This window comes from Tupaia chinensis, unplaced genomic scaffold (genome assembly GCF_000334495.1).
Source record: "Tupaia chinensis unplaced genomic scaffold, TupChi_1.0 Scaffold148607_1, whole genome shotgun sequence".
Lineage (NCBI taxonomy): Eukaryota > Metazoa > Chordata > Mammalia > Scandentia > Tupaiidae > Tupaia > Tupaia belangeri.
Genome location: NW_006208456.1, coordinates 1,346,215 through 1,361,734, shown reverse-complemented (window position 1 = coordinate 1,361,734; position 15,520 = coordinate 1,346,215). Strand labels below are relative to the sequence as shown.

The 15,520-nt window shown below is 37.7% G+C and overlaps 1 protein-coding gene across 3 annotated transcripts in view; it reads right to left on the bottom strand.

Moving 5' to 3' along the window:
- The window catches only part of RBM25 (RNA binding motif protein 25), a 101,359-nt gene that overhangs the window by 21,196 nt on the left and 64,643 nt on the right, over positions 1 to 15,520 (bottom strand). For all 3 annotated transcript variants that reach the window (XM_006170507.3, XM_027769111.1, XM_014585022.2), the window contains 4 exons: positions 5,978 to 6,163; positions 4,622 to 4,675; positions 3,618 to 3,701; positions 1 to 122 (listed from right to left, as the gene is read on the bottom strand). The exon at positions 1 to 122 is cut by the window's left edge and continues 162 nt beyond it. In XM_006170507.3, the coding sequence (XP_006170569.1) occupies positions 1 to 122; positions 3,618 to 3,701; positions 4,622 to 4,675; positions 5,978 to 6,163 (446 nt within the window). The remainder of the gene's footprint in view (positions 123 to 3,617; positions 3,702 to 4,621; positions 4,676 to 5,977; positions 6,164 to 15,520) is intronic.

Below are 15,520 nucleotides of genomic sequence, written 5' to 3'. Positions count from 1 at the left end.
TCCCTTTCTCGTTCCCGTTCTCGCCTTTCTCGTTCCCTTTCACGCTCCCTCTCTCTTTCTCTCCGTTCTTTCTCAATTTCCTGTCTTTCTTTTTCCTTTTTGCCTTTCTCTTCTTCCAGTTTCTAGAAACCAATAAAAGTACTTTTAGAGTTAACTCTTTAGGTCAATTATTCAGATTTTTTCCCCAAGAGCAATGCCCAATATTGGGAACAAAAACACCATTCCACTGGTACGTTAATATTAAATACTTGTGGTTTTATTTGACAAATTAAACTGAAGCAGTCATAAGACCAGAAAGATTTCGTGCAAAACCATATATTGTACACAGACCAGGAATCTTCAATCTTGGATGCTGGGAGACTGTGTCAAGTGTCAGTAGCAAATCAATGACTATGTATTAACTAAAATGAACGTGGTGGTTAAAAATAATTTCCACAAATACTACACTCAGCTAAAACTTAGTCCTGCCCATTATGAATGTCTGTAGATCAGTGGGACTATTGATACCATAACCCAAAGGTTACTTAGTTGAGGATTTTAAAGGGCAGATGAGAGAGGAGAGCAAGTTATTGTAAAGCAGCTAAATAATCTTCTGCCCTCTGGTTTGCCCACCCTCCAAAACAAACACAAGCTGAATTCAGCCCAGATCTGCCATCTTATCTATACCAAACATTTACTCCCACCATTACAAGATGGACAGCCCACCAAATACAAAAAGTTGGAAAATCACTCACTGCAAGCAAAATTTACATAATTGTAATGTTTTCATTTAAAATATTTAAAAGCAATATATTTATGCCCATTATGCCTGTAAGACAATAAAAATATATTGACAATGATAAATCCATCCTTGGAAGGAATGATCATGTATTAACTTACAGATGTTGTGCTAGGACATGGATCGCCAACACTGGATTAACCTTGCCTACAAGCTATGTTTCTGGGAGGAAGAGCAAGTACATGGTTCACAAATAAACCAAATAACAAATCAGACCACGTTTGTACCCTGACAAGATTACCAGTGTACCACAGGGTTTCTACACAAACTCAGGAAAACAAACAAACAAAAATACCCCAAACAGGTAAAACAAAGCAAAACAAAAACAAAACACATTTATCTCTTAAGGTTCCATGTTTAGTTTCACCAAAATGAAATTTAAACTGCAATAATAAAATGTGCATTTTTCTTTTCTCAGTCATGTAAAAGCATTTAAAACAACTTTAAAAAGCAATCTTACCTGTTAGACATTCCTTTTCTCTTGCTCATGGATCAGAGAACCGACAGAAGATTATGAAAGAAAAGCTAATGCATGAGAGATCAATATATTCAGCAGCCGTGCCAGTCAATATCAAAGAACAATGCAGGCAAAGCCCATACTGAATACATTGAAATTAGAAAGGTTAAGAGATAAGAAATGGTATAGAGAGGACAGAAACTAAAAGATATATATATATATATAAGGGACAAAATCTCATTTCTGAATCAGTTCTAATGGAATATAAAAATCTATACTAAAAAATTATGCATGAATCTATAAAACTTACCTCAACGTCATATACTTAGAAATCTATTTCTGAGATAACAGATACTTACAGAATTATTTTAGCTGTTCCAATATTAATATCTTTTGTATAATTCCCTAGCTCTGTATCCTGTTTATTCACTGTGCTAGTTATTTCTTTGGTGTATAGTTTCAAATATGTAAAGATAACATATGTTGGGATTAATTTCAGAAGTTTTGTTCTAAATAAATTAAAGAGTGAGTGACCCTGTTCTATGTTAAATGTTTTTCTAAGAGGTTACATATACTATATACATACACACGTGTGCTTGCACACACACATACATGGCATATATGTGTGTGTATTGTGTGGCATATATATGTGTGTACTGTATATTTTCTAAAACAAAGACTACAGAAGGAGGAAATGAGGTGAGTCTAGAAAGGTGTAAGAAAGTAATGAAGAGGAAAGGACAGATTGGGAAAAAAAAAAAAAAAAAAATCACAAATCTTACCTTACTCTCTCTTCAGACTCATCCGTGCTGTAAATGGACGCCCCCTGCCACGCTGATACCCTGACAGTCTGTGGTTATTTAATAAACTCATACCAAAACATGCAAAGGTTCACTGAGCTCATTCTTTATATTTTGCATTTCAAACATCCCCTTTAACCACACCACCCAATAAAAAAACTGTTTTGTTTTGTGTTTAGATTTCTTTTTATTATCAAAACACATTTAGAAATTCAAAACCATTATTTACCCAGGCAATAATTCTAAGGCAGTAAAATGCCTGACAAATTCTCAAACTCTGAAGCAAATATATTTTGAATTCATTTTTTAAAAACACAATTTCCTGGTAATTTACACAACAGGCTTGAACAAATAAATAAAAATAAAAAGAGGGTAAACCACACACACAACTATATACCATTTTTAAGCTTACTCGGCCCTGAATTTGAGTAGTGAACCTAATCAAAGATATTCCGCGGAAATGACTTCCAACAGATCTCTTTTAACTCTTAAAATTAATTTTGGCAGAAATATATTTGTACTTTTAGACACATTTGATTCCTAAAAAAGGACTATGTCTGTGAAGAAGGGACAGGCACTGGATAATCAGTGTTCAGAAACATTGATTCAATGGCATTGTCAACTTGGGATTTTAAAAGCAATGAAAAATATAAGATTGAATAAAAGAGAAAATGAACACTTAACATTTCATTGAGTTAAAGATCTCTCTGTCTATGAGTAAGAACCAGTAATACCTTATTATTTCTAACATTAAAATACATTTCATGCAATGTTTGCTATCACCATCCATAAGCATCACCTTCAACACCAGCGAACATTCACAGATGCACTGTCATTGAGAGAAGCTTTAAATAGGCAAAACTCGTGAGTGGGATTTACTATGCAGAAATACCCATTTCCAAGCCAGTTACCCCTTTGCATATTTTTCTGAGGGGGCATCCATAAATGTAATAAAAAACAGAAGCTCATACTTACATCCTATTCCTTGTTACTTTCCAAGCTGAGAGTTTCATCTTGCATTAGTCACCATATGATCTCTATCATAATGGTGGGGGTCAATGAATAGATTAGCTTTATGGGAATTTACAGTTCTTCCATGCATCTAAAATTTGGTAAGTCTGGTAACCACTGACCTACTTTTTTAAATCTCCCCCATTCAACTTAAATCTATACAAATATAAACCTTAATCTCATCTCTAAAGGTTTTCCTAGGATTAAGTTAAAATTACTGGACCCAGAAATACACTATAGTGTATCTGTCCTTTTGTCCCCATGAATCTAATTTAAATCTGATCCTGATGTTTATGTTGAAATCTAAAACTAAAACTAGCTTCTATTCATATTAAATGAGATGATTGAAGTGGTCAATAACTGAAAAAACTAAAATGGGTCAAGGACCACTTTAATATGGTACTGGTTTTTGTTCCTTGGTTTCTATCTAACATCAACTAAACCTATAAAAAGCACTTAAAATTATACTTAATGTAAGGTTTTTTTTTTTTTTTTGACTGTTTGCTTTGGACTCTGTAAAGTGACTGTAAAATGTCTAGATTGGTATCAAGTGAAAAAGCAAGAATACTACCTTGTGTGTGTCTCTGAACTTGCTGATCTCTCGGGATATCAGGTCTCTTTTATCTTCTTCCATTTCTATAGCATTTATATCCTCCTAAAAAAAGACAAAAGGGAATGCATAAACATCAATCTACATCAACAGAAAAAGTTAAATGTTAAATGTTTTGGATAGGTCTTATGAAATATATTAGTAAACCAAAAAACAGAACATCTGCAGTAATAGATCAAACAATCTGCAATCAAATAAAACAATGAAAAATCATGGACTGGCACCACAGAAGAGGAGTTAAGAACTGTGCACAGAGGGACCAGTGGATAGCATAATGGTTACATCACTGGACTCCCACGTGGTCCATCTCAGTTCGAGTTCTGGAACCAGCGACTTAAAACTCATGCTAAGCACAAATGTGTGCATGCCTAAAATTCTGAGAGGAGAATGGAGGTAGAGGGACGGTGGCACAGCCATCTCCCTGGAGAGGGGGTGATTCCTCACATTCTGACTCTATATCTCTCTCTCACCAGCGAGCACATGCACCCTATAGCAAAAATCTCTCTCTCTCTCAAAACAAAAAAGAACTGTGCATAGAAAACTAGGTCCCTTGGGGCCAGCGAGGGGTGGCTCTGGACTCCCATATGGCTGACCATGGTCTGAATCTCAGATCCAAGGGCTTGAAAATCATAATGGGTGTGTGTGCATGCATAACAAAAATTCTGGGAGTAGAATGGAGAAGGGACTGAGGTGTGACCACACCCTCCCCCGAGGGTGATTTCTCACTTTCTCTCTCAATGTTTCTTTCCAAAGAACACACATGCCCTATCGCAAAAACTAAAAATAAAAAACGCAAAAGACAAAACAATGAAAAGAAAAGAGCATGTACCACTGGCATTAAGATTTTTTAAATAAATGCTATAAAACCTATTTTTTTAAAAAAGAAGTAAAAATTTTTGAGTAAGAATTACAAATCCACCAATTAGCGGTAAACACAGGTATTGTCAAAGTACAATTTAACGAACCTTAGTGATGAGCGGATAAGGGATCAGTGGGGCAACTGGAAATCTGCGGAAAATCTGTGGAAAAAATCCACAAAAATATCAACTGAATAGCAACTCTATACATTAATTCTGCAAATAATAACTGTTAAAGGTATTACTGCATTTCTGTGACATTTTCTTGATTTCAATTTACTTAATATTAAAATGATTTCTCTCTTTATATAAGCCCTCTGATAACCTACCCAAACAGACAAATACAGAATAAGATAACAGGGTTTTTTTTCCCCTGATCTTCTCTCTAAGATAAAAGAAACAACCATCCCAACAAAATTACCTATAATTCCTACCACAGAGCAGGACTGCTTTGGTCCTCTCTTTCCGATCCATATCAAATACGTCTGCTTATTTTCTTCTTTCCCATTAATGGAAGAAGGGGATGTACAAATTGTATAGGCCTCAATTACTCTGTACCTGACTAACCTACCAATTACAATTCCCAACAGACTGTACTTCACTAAACAGGTTTTTAGAACCATATGAGAGAACAAACCAAGTAACAAAAATATTATTTGTCCAAAAAGAAAACTGAAAATGGCCTAGTAATACCCTGAAACCCAGGATGATATCAGCTGTAACTATCTCTTAAAAACTAAAATTTATCACTTTATGGCAAATATAATCCAGGTATGTAACATACTTCCTATATTATTAAAGAACACTGCTCATCAAGTATATCCAAAAGTAATAAAGTATATTTAAAAAAAAAAAAGTTTTTTTTTTCCAAACTGGATTCCCTAATTAACTTAGGCTGACAAAGAGATAGCAATGAATATATACTAAGGAGGAGTATTTTTATTACGCTGCTGTTTTTTAAGAGACCTCCAGTTTAATATTAATGCCATTACTACTGTGCCAGGAAGGGAACGAGATATGGTTTCTAAAGACAAGGCAATCCATACATAGAAAATCATCAGTGAATGAGACTTGGTTTCCTGCTTAAAGCAGAACTAGAAGAACCATAATGATAGGATAAAGTAAAGCAAGGCCAGCATGTCATTTTAGTCATCAAAGAAAAAAAAAAAAAATCAAGAAGCTAATTGGTAAAATGGTCAAATTAGCATTCAGCTAAATGATAACAGATATAAAAATATATATAATACTTTTCATGGCATATAAAATACTTTAAAGACTGTTAAAGAGCACTCCCCATAATTTCTCTATGTTTATCCAAAAGAAATTAGTTTAGGAGTACCAAACATTTCCTAGTCATTGTTTCTCCCACAGAAACTAAAAGGTATTCAAAGCACTAGAGAAGCACTGTAACAAATAAACTGAAGAAATAAATGACTACGTGCTACATGTTATCAGAATACATACGTCCTCCTTCTTTTCCTTCTTCTTTTTCCTGGGGTGAGAATCAGATTCCTGAGAAGGGGCATTTAGCTCACTGGAGTACTCTCGTATTAAAACTTCAATAGCCCCTTTAATCATCTGATCTCTTCTCTTAGTTTCTTCATCTAAGGCTTCTTCATCATCATTAGTGACAGTTTCTGGCCTGGCATTCTTTAAAAAACAGCGCAAATTGAGGAAAGGGGATAAAAGTCCAAAAAGAAAATGAAAATCATTCTAAAACAAGAGTTAATAAACCAAACATGTTTTCTCTAAACCACCTCCACAGTCCTTTAGAGCTGGTTTGTCCTCAACTTTACAAAAACGAATAAGCTTCTTTTCATATGGTACTAACTAAAATCTTAATTTAAATGATCAATATATTCACATCCATACACTCAAAAGTATTTCACTACTTTGCTTCGTAAACATACCATGCTCATTTTCAGATACATAAAAGAACCATATTGTAGTGCATAAATGGCTAGCTCTGGTTACAATGCATTAAACTCTATAGAAAGATAAATTTCACATCTATATTTTTCTAACAATGACTTCACTCAACCACTAGTAATCTGAAGATGTCACCAATGGATACATATTCAAAAATCATTTATTTTCTAAACTAATTGGCTCAACAAATCCTCATTAAGAACATACTGTGTACAAGACACTGTATTAGAGAATACAACGTTCAAAACTGAAAAGACCAAACCTTATCCTAAAGCTTCTACAACTGTAAGGCAATAACACCAATAACTACAACATAAGGATTATGTTGTATTACAAAACTAACTACTTTAAGGGGGCCCTGTAGCATAGTGGTTAAGCATCTGGGCGGGGAGAGCTGCATTCCACATGGCCAAGATTCAAGTCCTGGTTCTAATGACTTGAGAAACACACTGGATGTATGTGAGTACTTATTCACAATTATTGGATGAAGAAATGGAGTAAAAGTGACTGAGGCATGACTATGCCCGAGCGTGGACATTTGCTCCCTTCTTTGGTCATGAAAAACCTGTAACCATGCTAAAAATGTTTCTTTTTTTTCTTTCTTTCTTTCTTTCTTTTTTTTTTTTTTTAATTTTACCAGACAGAGACAACAAGAGAGAGAAAGGGAAAGTGAGAAAGCAAGCCACCAGGTCTGGGACTTGAACTAGGGCCAGCCATGTGGGAGTCCAGCATCCTAACCATCATGCAACCTGCTAGCCTTCTAAATGTTTCTTAATTTCTCAATCCTGCCTCTTTACCCAGTCTTCTTGTAAACAACGTCATACTTGGCATTGTGGATAAACATGATACTTTCCTCAAAGACTATAATTAAAACTATTAAAATCATACACCAACAACACAGTAAACAGTAAACTATAATTGTGATGTGTTCCTTTATGTTTAACTTTGCCAGAGGGTACATGCACGCATTGGAAGGGGAGGTGGGGATATTGAGAAAGCATTCCCCCTCATGGGAAATGATCATACTAAAATTCATTTTCCTTCATTTTTCACTCCTTTTGAGATTTTGGATGTGTACACACACATTCGCCTGGTGTGTTTTCAAGCTGCTGGGTCCAGAGCTCAAACTGTGACATCAGTTAGGTGGGACCCAGAGCCTTAACCACCATGCCACCAGCTAGCTTCTTTCTTATTTTAAATCAGTAACGTATTACGATAAGGCCTTTAATCTACACGCTTCTCCTTAAAACCCCTTCAGTGATACTCTATTTCATCTCTGGCTACTTCTTTTTTTTTTTTTTTTTTAAGAGATTTTTGTTATAGGGTACGTGCACTCACCAAAGAGACAGAAAGCGAGAAATCACCTTCCAAAGGAGATGGCCACGCCACGATCCCTTCTCCTCTAATCTCCTTTCAGGAGTTTAGGCACACACACACAAATGCACCAGGCGTGAGTTTTTAAGCCACTGGGTCCGGGCTCAAACCACAGTTAATTATATGGGAATCCAGCAACTTAAACATTATGCCATCTGCTGTCCTGTTCCCACCCCCCCTTAATTTGGCAAAGGGCTTACGTGCTTGCCAGACTAACAGAAAAAGGGAGAGGGACCAGCAGATGGCATAATGGCTATGTTGCTGACTCCCATGTAGTCACCCACAATTTGAGTCTGGGACGCGGTGGCTGAAACTCACGCCGGACGCGTATACGTGTGTGCCCAAGATCCCAGGAGGAGAATGAAGAAGGGATAGTGGCGTTACCATTCTCCCAGGGGGTGATTTTCGATTTCTGTCTCTCTGTCTCTCTCTGTCTTCCTGGCGGCGCCCTATATCAAAAACCTCAACCCAAAAAAAAAAAGAGGGAACCAGCAGTTAGCGTAATGGCTATGTCGCTGGACTCCCATGTAGTCGACCGCGGTTCACGTCTCGGACCTGGTGGCTTAAATCTCACGCCGGGCACGTGTGCGTGCGTGCCCAAGATCCTGAGAGGAGAATGGAGGAGCAGGGATTGCGGCGTGACCTTCCCCCCTAGGGGGTGATTTCTCGCTTTCTGTCTCTCTGTCTCTCTCTGTCTGTCTGGCAAGCACACATGTCCTATAGCAAAAACCTCTCCAAAAAAAAAAAAAAAGAAAGAGATTGAGAACGCACGCACACACACACACACACACACCATGGGGCATAGTCACACTGCATTACTTCTATTTCTCCATCATTTCAGAGTTTTGGGCACACATGTACCTGGCATGTTTTTAAGCTGCAACGGTTGGGACTGGAATTCGAGAAGCATGGTCAGACACATGGAATCTGGCTCCCTTAATCACTAAACTATGGGGCCAGCCTTCTCCAAAGGTTTTAAATGAAAGAGTTAATCATCTAGTAACTTGGCACTGAAAGTTTTTATCACAAGGCACATATGGCTATTTCAACTGAAACTACTGGCTCTTGAAGCCTAAATCCTGTATTGTTAAAATACACTTTATCAGAAACCACTTAGTCTGCACATGACACATTTCCTACATTCTGGATTCCCTTCCCTGAGCCCTTCACATCTCTAACACAGTAGTCCCTTTGATCCATGGTTTTACTTTCTGCAGTTCTGGTTACCCCTGGTCAACTGCAATACAAAAATAGCTCATTTATATTAACATAACTTTTATTGCACATGAATTTAACTTGTTCTGTTTTACTGTCTTAATCTCCTATTTTGCCTTATTTATAAATTAAATTTTATCATAAGCATACACATATAAGAGAAAAACAATTTATAAACTATATATTATACATATGTGATTCAGTATTATCTGTGGCTATGAACATCCATTGAGGGTCGAGTAATGTATCCCTTGCAGATTAACAGGACAGACTACTGTACTTTCCTAGGCACAGATACAGTTAGGTTTATAAATACAGAAGCCTGGGGCCAGCAGAAGACACAGCAATTAAGGCACTGGACTGCCCATGTTGATGGTGGTTTGAGTCCTGGACCTGGTGGCTTAAAACACTCCAGGCACATGTGCTTGCGTGCCCAAAATCCCAAGAGGAGAATGGAGAAGGGATTGCATTGTGGTCATCTCCCCTGGGGGGTGATTTCTCACTTTCTGTCTCTTCTGTGAGCACACATGCCTTATGGTAAAAATCTCTCAAAAAACAAATAAAAAAGTCTGAGTGAGCTCTGCACACCAGTTAAAGGAGATGAAAGTCTTGAATTCCTCTCTTCCTACCACCTCTAATCAACCTCCAAGAAACTGGTCTTGACTTCCAAAAGATCCACAGAAATTATGCATTTAAGAATGAGGAACAATTTACACACTCACCTCAAGCTTTCCTATTCATCTTTATGAACAAATAAGTGAGAAAAAAGGGAAAATAAGAAACTCTAATTTTTATAATAAATACATACATACATACAAAGGTATGTTACTCACATAAAAATACTTGTAGCTCCTTAAATAACTTACCCCCACTGTAAACCAAAATTTATATATTATTCTGGCTATTTTACCTTAATTAGAAATAAAGCATTAAAAATTATCTACTGGGGACCAGCAGTTAGCGTAATGGCTATGTTGCTGGACTCCCACGTAGTCGACCGAGGTTCGCATCCCAGACCCAGTGGCTTAAACTCACACCGGGTGCGTTGTGTGTGTGCCTGAGATCCCAAGAGGAGAATGAAGGAGAAGGGATTGTGGCGTGGCCATCCCCCCTGGGGGGTGATTTCTCGCTTTCTATCTCTCTGTCTTTCTGGCGAGCACATGCGCCCTATAGCGAAAACCTCTCCAAAAATAAAAAAAATATATATATATCTACTGTACACTACCCTGAATGAATGACTGTCCCTATTATCATTGCAGAAAAGAAATTTAGTAGCCCAAATCTCTTAACCGTTACTGTAAGAAAAGCAAAAATAACGTGATATATCAAAGGAGAAGTTATCTTTTATCACAGAATCATTACTAAAGCTGTTAAGTTTCACGTAAAGCTATACTGCTGTGTCCTCAACCATAACTGATTTCCTGATTTTTTTACTTTCTTCTACCTCAGAAATCAGAAAGTATGTTCAACACTGGTAGGGAGCAAGAGTTGAGGGATTACTTGGGGTATTTATTTATGTGGTCCACCTATTTGGTTCTTTTCTGAGGAATTAAAAGTTTCAATAGTGAGGCCAGCAGGTGGCATAGAGGTTAAGGCACAGGACTGCCACATGGCTGACCGAGGTTTGTGGAGGTCTGCTTTTTCACTTTCTCTTTCTCTGTCTCACGGCTGAATGTACATGTCCTATAACAAAACTTAAAAATAACAATAATAATAAATGCAACAAAATAAATAATTCTATATTTTAAAAATTTATTAAATATTTTATTTAACTTTATTACTTTTTAAAAATCTGGCCAGAGAGGAACAGAGCGAGCAAAGAGACAGAGCAAGAGAAAGCAAGCTGCTAGGTCCGGGACTCAAACCATGGTAAGCATGTGCGAGTCCAGTGCCCTTAACCACCACAGCACTTGCTGGCCCCAATAATCCTTTTTAAAAAGTTTCAATAGTAAAGCAACTACCTACCTGTGAAGCTGTTTTAGGCTCAAGTGTCAGGCATGGATTTTTATAGTCCTAAACAAGAACTTTGGGATCTCAAGCAATGCAAAGCTCTTCCTTTTGAGAAAATGTACAGACAACCAGAAAATTCCCACGCGAAAATGTTCTTCTGGACCTTCTGTCCTCTACTAAAAAGTAATACAGATAGCTCTATCCAGACAGTATCTATCCTTCCAACAGTTGTTTCTTATAGGGCATGTGCATGCCAGAAACGGAGGGTGAAGGGTGGGGGTGTGTGGTTTGGGGAGTAAAAAGAAATCACTCCCCAGGAAGGATGGCCACATCACAATCCCTGCTCCTACATTCACCTTTTGGGATTTGGGGCATGCACACACATGGACAATATGATTTTCAAGGCTCCAGGACTGAGACTCGAACAGTGCGGTTAGCTATGTCAGATACAGCACCCTAATCTCCATGTGACCTGCAGGCCCCATAGTTCAGGAATTTTTTTTTTCCAAGAATTTTATTTATTTGAACCAGCAAATGGCATCATTGTTATATCGCTGGACTCTCACATAGTCAAATACAGTTCAAGTGTCACACCTGGCAGCTTAAAACTCATGCCAAGAACATGTGGATGCATGCCCAAAATCCCAAGAAAAGGGATCAGTAGACGACATAATGCTTACGTCACTGGACTCCCATGTGGTTGATCACAGTTTAAGTCTTGGACCAAGAGGCTTAAAACTCAGGACAGGCGCATGTGCGTGTGCCCAAGATACTGAGAGGAGAATGGAGAAAGGACTGTGGCATGGCCATCTCCCTGAAGGGGTAATTTCTCACTTTCTTTCTTGCTGCAAGTGCATGCATCCTATCACAAAAATCTCTTTTAAGAGAAAAAAAAAAAAATCCTGAATGGAGACTGGAGAAAAAGGAATTGTGGCATGGTCATCCCCTGGGAAGCATATATACAAGAAAAATCTCTTAAATTTTTTTTTACTTGGGCCAGCCAGTGACATATGGTTGGGACCTCTGGACTCCCACATGGCTGACTATGGTTCAAGTCCCAAACCTGGCAGCTTGCTTTCTCACTTTCCCTCTCCTTCTCTCTCACTCTGTCCCTCTCTGGTCAAATTAAAAATAATAATAATAATTAGGGACCAGCAGTTGGAATAACGGATGTCACTGGATCCCATGTAGTCGACTGCAGTTCACGTCCCGGACCCGGGGGCTTAAACTCGTGCTGGACACATGTGCATGCGTGCTCAAGATCCCAAGAGAAAAATGGAAGAGAAGGAATTGCGGCATGGCGATCCCCGCTAGGGGGATGATTTCTCACTTTCTGTCTGTCTCTGTCTTTCTGGAGAGTGTACAAGCCCTATAGCAAAAACCTCTCCCAATAAATAAATAAATAAATAAATAAAGTTAAATAAAGTAATTCTTTAAGAAAGTTTTTTTAAAACTTAATTTTATTTATTACTGTTTGCCAATTTGCTACAGGGCAAACATGCTTGCCAGATACAAACACATACACACACACACACACACACACACACACACACACACACACAAATGAGAGGCAGAAAGAGGAAGAGAGAGAAAGTGAGAAAGCAAGACGCCAGAGAACCAAACCACAGTTGGCCATGTGGAAGTCCAATTCCCCAACTATGCGACATGCTGGCCTGGCCCCCCACATAATTTTAAATTAATTTTTATTTAAATAATTATTTGTTTCATTATTTTAATCTGACCAGACAGAGACAGAGAGAAAGAGAAAGGGAGAAAGTGAGAAAGCAAATCACCAGGTCTAGGACTCAAACTGTGGTCGGCCATGTGGGAGTATCCAGTTCCTCAACCACCATGACACCTGCTGATCACCATAGTTTTAAATTTTTAAACACCACATCAACTGCTGGCCACTCCCGTAGTTTTAAATGTTTAAATGTAGAAGTAACGAACAGTACATGTGAGCACCAAGATCTCTATGTCCACATTTGATGACTGTATCTTACCAAAAATGCTTGGGATCAGAAACATCGGATTTCTGACTTTTGAGAACTTGGAAATATTTACATGCATGAGATTTCATGGAATAAGAAATCAAGTCTAAACAAGACATTTGCTTGTTTCACATACTCCTCTGCACATAAGGTGTCCAGTAATTTTATACAAGTCTTATACTGCAGGACTTTTACTTCACTCCATCATGAGGCCAGATGTGATGTTTTCCACTTGTGGCGACATGTTCCAATTTTGGAGCAATTTTAATTTCAGATTAGGAACACTCATCCTATATTGTTGGACAACAAGTTAAGTATAGAACAGAGAATAAAACATAGCTATCTCAAATGAAATACTGTTACTAAAGGTTACTAGGAAAGGAAAAATGTTGCTTCTATAAATTCTGCAATATCTAAACACAATTTTCCATCAAACTGTCCAGCAAGGCACCTTACACAGGCACCATAATTCCTCTTAAAATTCTGGATCAATAAAAATAGTTCTATTGGAGGTGGCATGTGTGTGACATGGTGGTTAAGACACTGGACTCCCATGTGGGCAGCTTGAGTCCTAGACCTGGTGGCTTGCTTTCACATTTTTCCTCTCTTTCCCACTCTGCCTCTCATTGGTCAAATTACATAATAATAAATTAGGTAAAATTAAAAAATTTTAAAAAAATTAAAAAAAAAAAAAGCTGTCTTGGGGCCTGCAGGTGGCATGATGGTTGAGGCACTATATTCCCATATGACTGACTATGGTTTGAGTACCAGGCCTGGCGGCTTGCTTTTTTATCCCCCCTTTCTCTGTCTCTGGTCAAACTGAAGAATGATGATAATAAGAAAATTAAAAAATAATCCTTTAGGGGTTAAAAAATAAAAGGTCTCTCTTTCAAAACAAACTCATGTTTCTTTATCAGTAAATAAAAACTATACAACCAACTGTGGTTTCCACCTCAGAAGAAAATGTCTTAATATAGTAATACACCACTTTCTTCTCTGAATCATTTACCTACTTTAGTGCATTTCTACAAACTAATTTCCATAAATAGTCATCATTAAGGAGAAAGGACAAGCACCTTTTGATATGTGATCGTGGAAAACCACGGTAAATCTACAATCTACTCCACTATATAGAGTTCCTTGGGTTGTTTAGAAAAATTTTCTAAGATAAGACTTGTCAGATTTTTTTCTGTTTAGTTATGTTGTTGAGTAAAACTGACATCCAGGAAAATAAGCCACATTTTTCCTGGAACTTTAGGAACCTCTGGGCATCGGGATGGAAAATGATGTAACAGTTATATCACTCGACTCCTATATGGCCAAAAGTCACTTGAGTCCCAGACTCGGAGGATTGAAACTCATGCCAGGCACATTTGTCTGTGCCCATAATCCTGAGAGGAGAATGGTAGAGGAGGGATTGTGGTGTGACCATTCCCACTGAGGGGGTGATTTTTCATTTCTGTCTTCAGCAAGTGCACACGTTCTACACCAAAATCCTCTAAGAAAAAAAAAAACCTTTAAAAAAACTTCTGGGCATCATGCCCAGTATACCCTAAGTATACACATAAACTATTTAAAAATAAATAAATAAAAAGTGGGACCAGCAGATAGCATAATGACTGTGTCGCTGGACTCCCGTGTAATCAACCACGGTCCGAGTCCTGGACCCAGTGGCTTAAACTCACACTGGGTTCATGTGCATGAATGCCCAAGATCGCAAGAAGAGAATGGAGAACGAACTGCAGCATGGCCACCCCCCCAGGGGGTTATTTCTCACTTTCTTTCTCTCTCTCTCTCTAGTGCATGCATATGCCCTATTACAAAAACCTCTCAAAGACCTAAAATAAATAATAAATAAAAATCCTAAGTGTGTTGTCTGTTAATTGTTTTAATAACTTTTTTTCATTTTTATTTCATCTGAAATGATTGTTCTGTGTATCTTTATTGGAAGTGGCCTCAATTCCAGAGTTTTGCTATAGGACAAGAGAGCTTGTTAAAAACAAACAAAAAAATCACCCCCCAGGGGGATGTCCACCCCGGTATTCCTTCTCCATTCTTCTCTGGGGATATTGGGCACACACACACATGCACCTGGTATTGAGCTGTAAGTTGCCAGGTCTGGGACTTGAACTGTGGTCGACTACATGGAAGTCCAATGACTTAACCATTATGCCATCTGTTGATCACAAATTCCATTTTTTTAAAAAATATTTTACTTTATTCTGCTTAATTAATTTATTTATATTAATTTGACCAGAGATGGATGGAGTGAAACAGACAGACAGGGGAAAGTGAGAAAGCAAACCACCAGGTCCAGGATTTGAACCGCGGTCAATTACATGGGAGTCCAGCACCCTTAACCAGCATGCCACTTGCCAGATCCCCTCAATTCCATTTTGAGGAAAGATATATAACAATTTGAAAGTAGGGTTACTCTGGTCAATATAACCATGAATAAAATCCAAATGCTTACATTGTGTATTTCCTTATTTATATAAATACATAGTAAAGTCACTGACTTAACTTTCAGAGTTTTTAATATACCGTT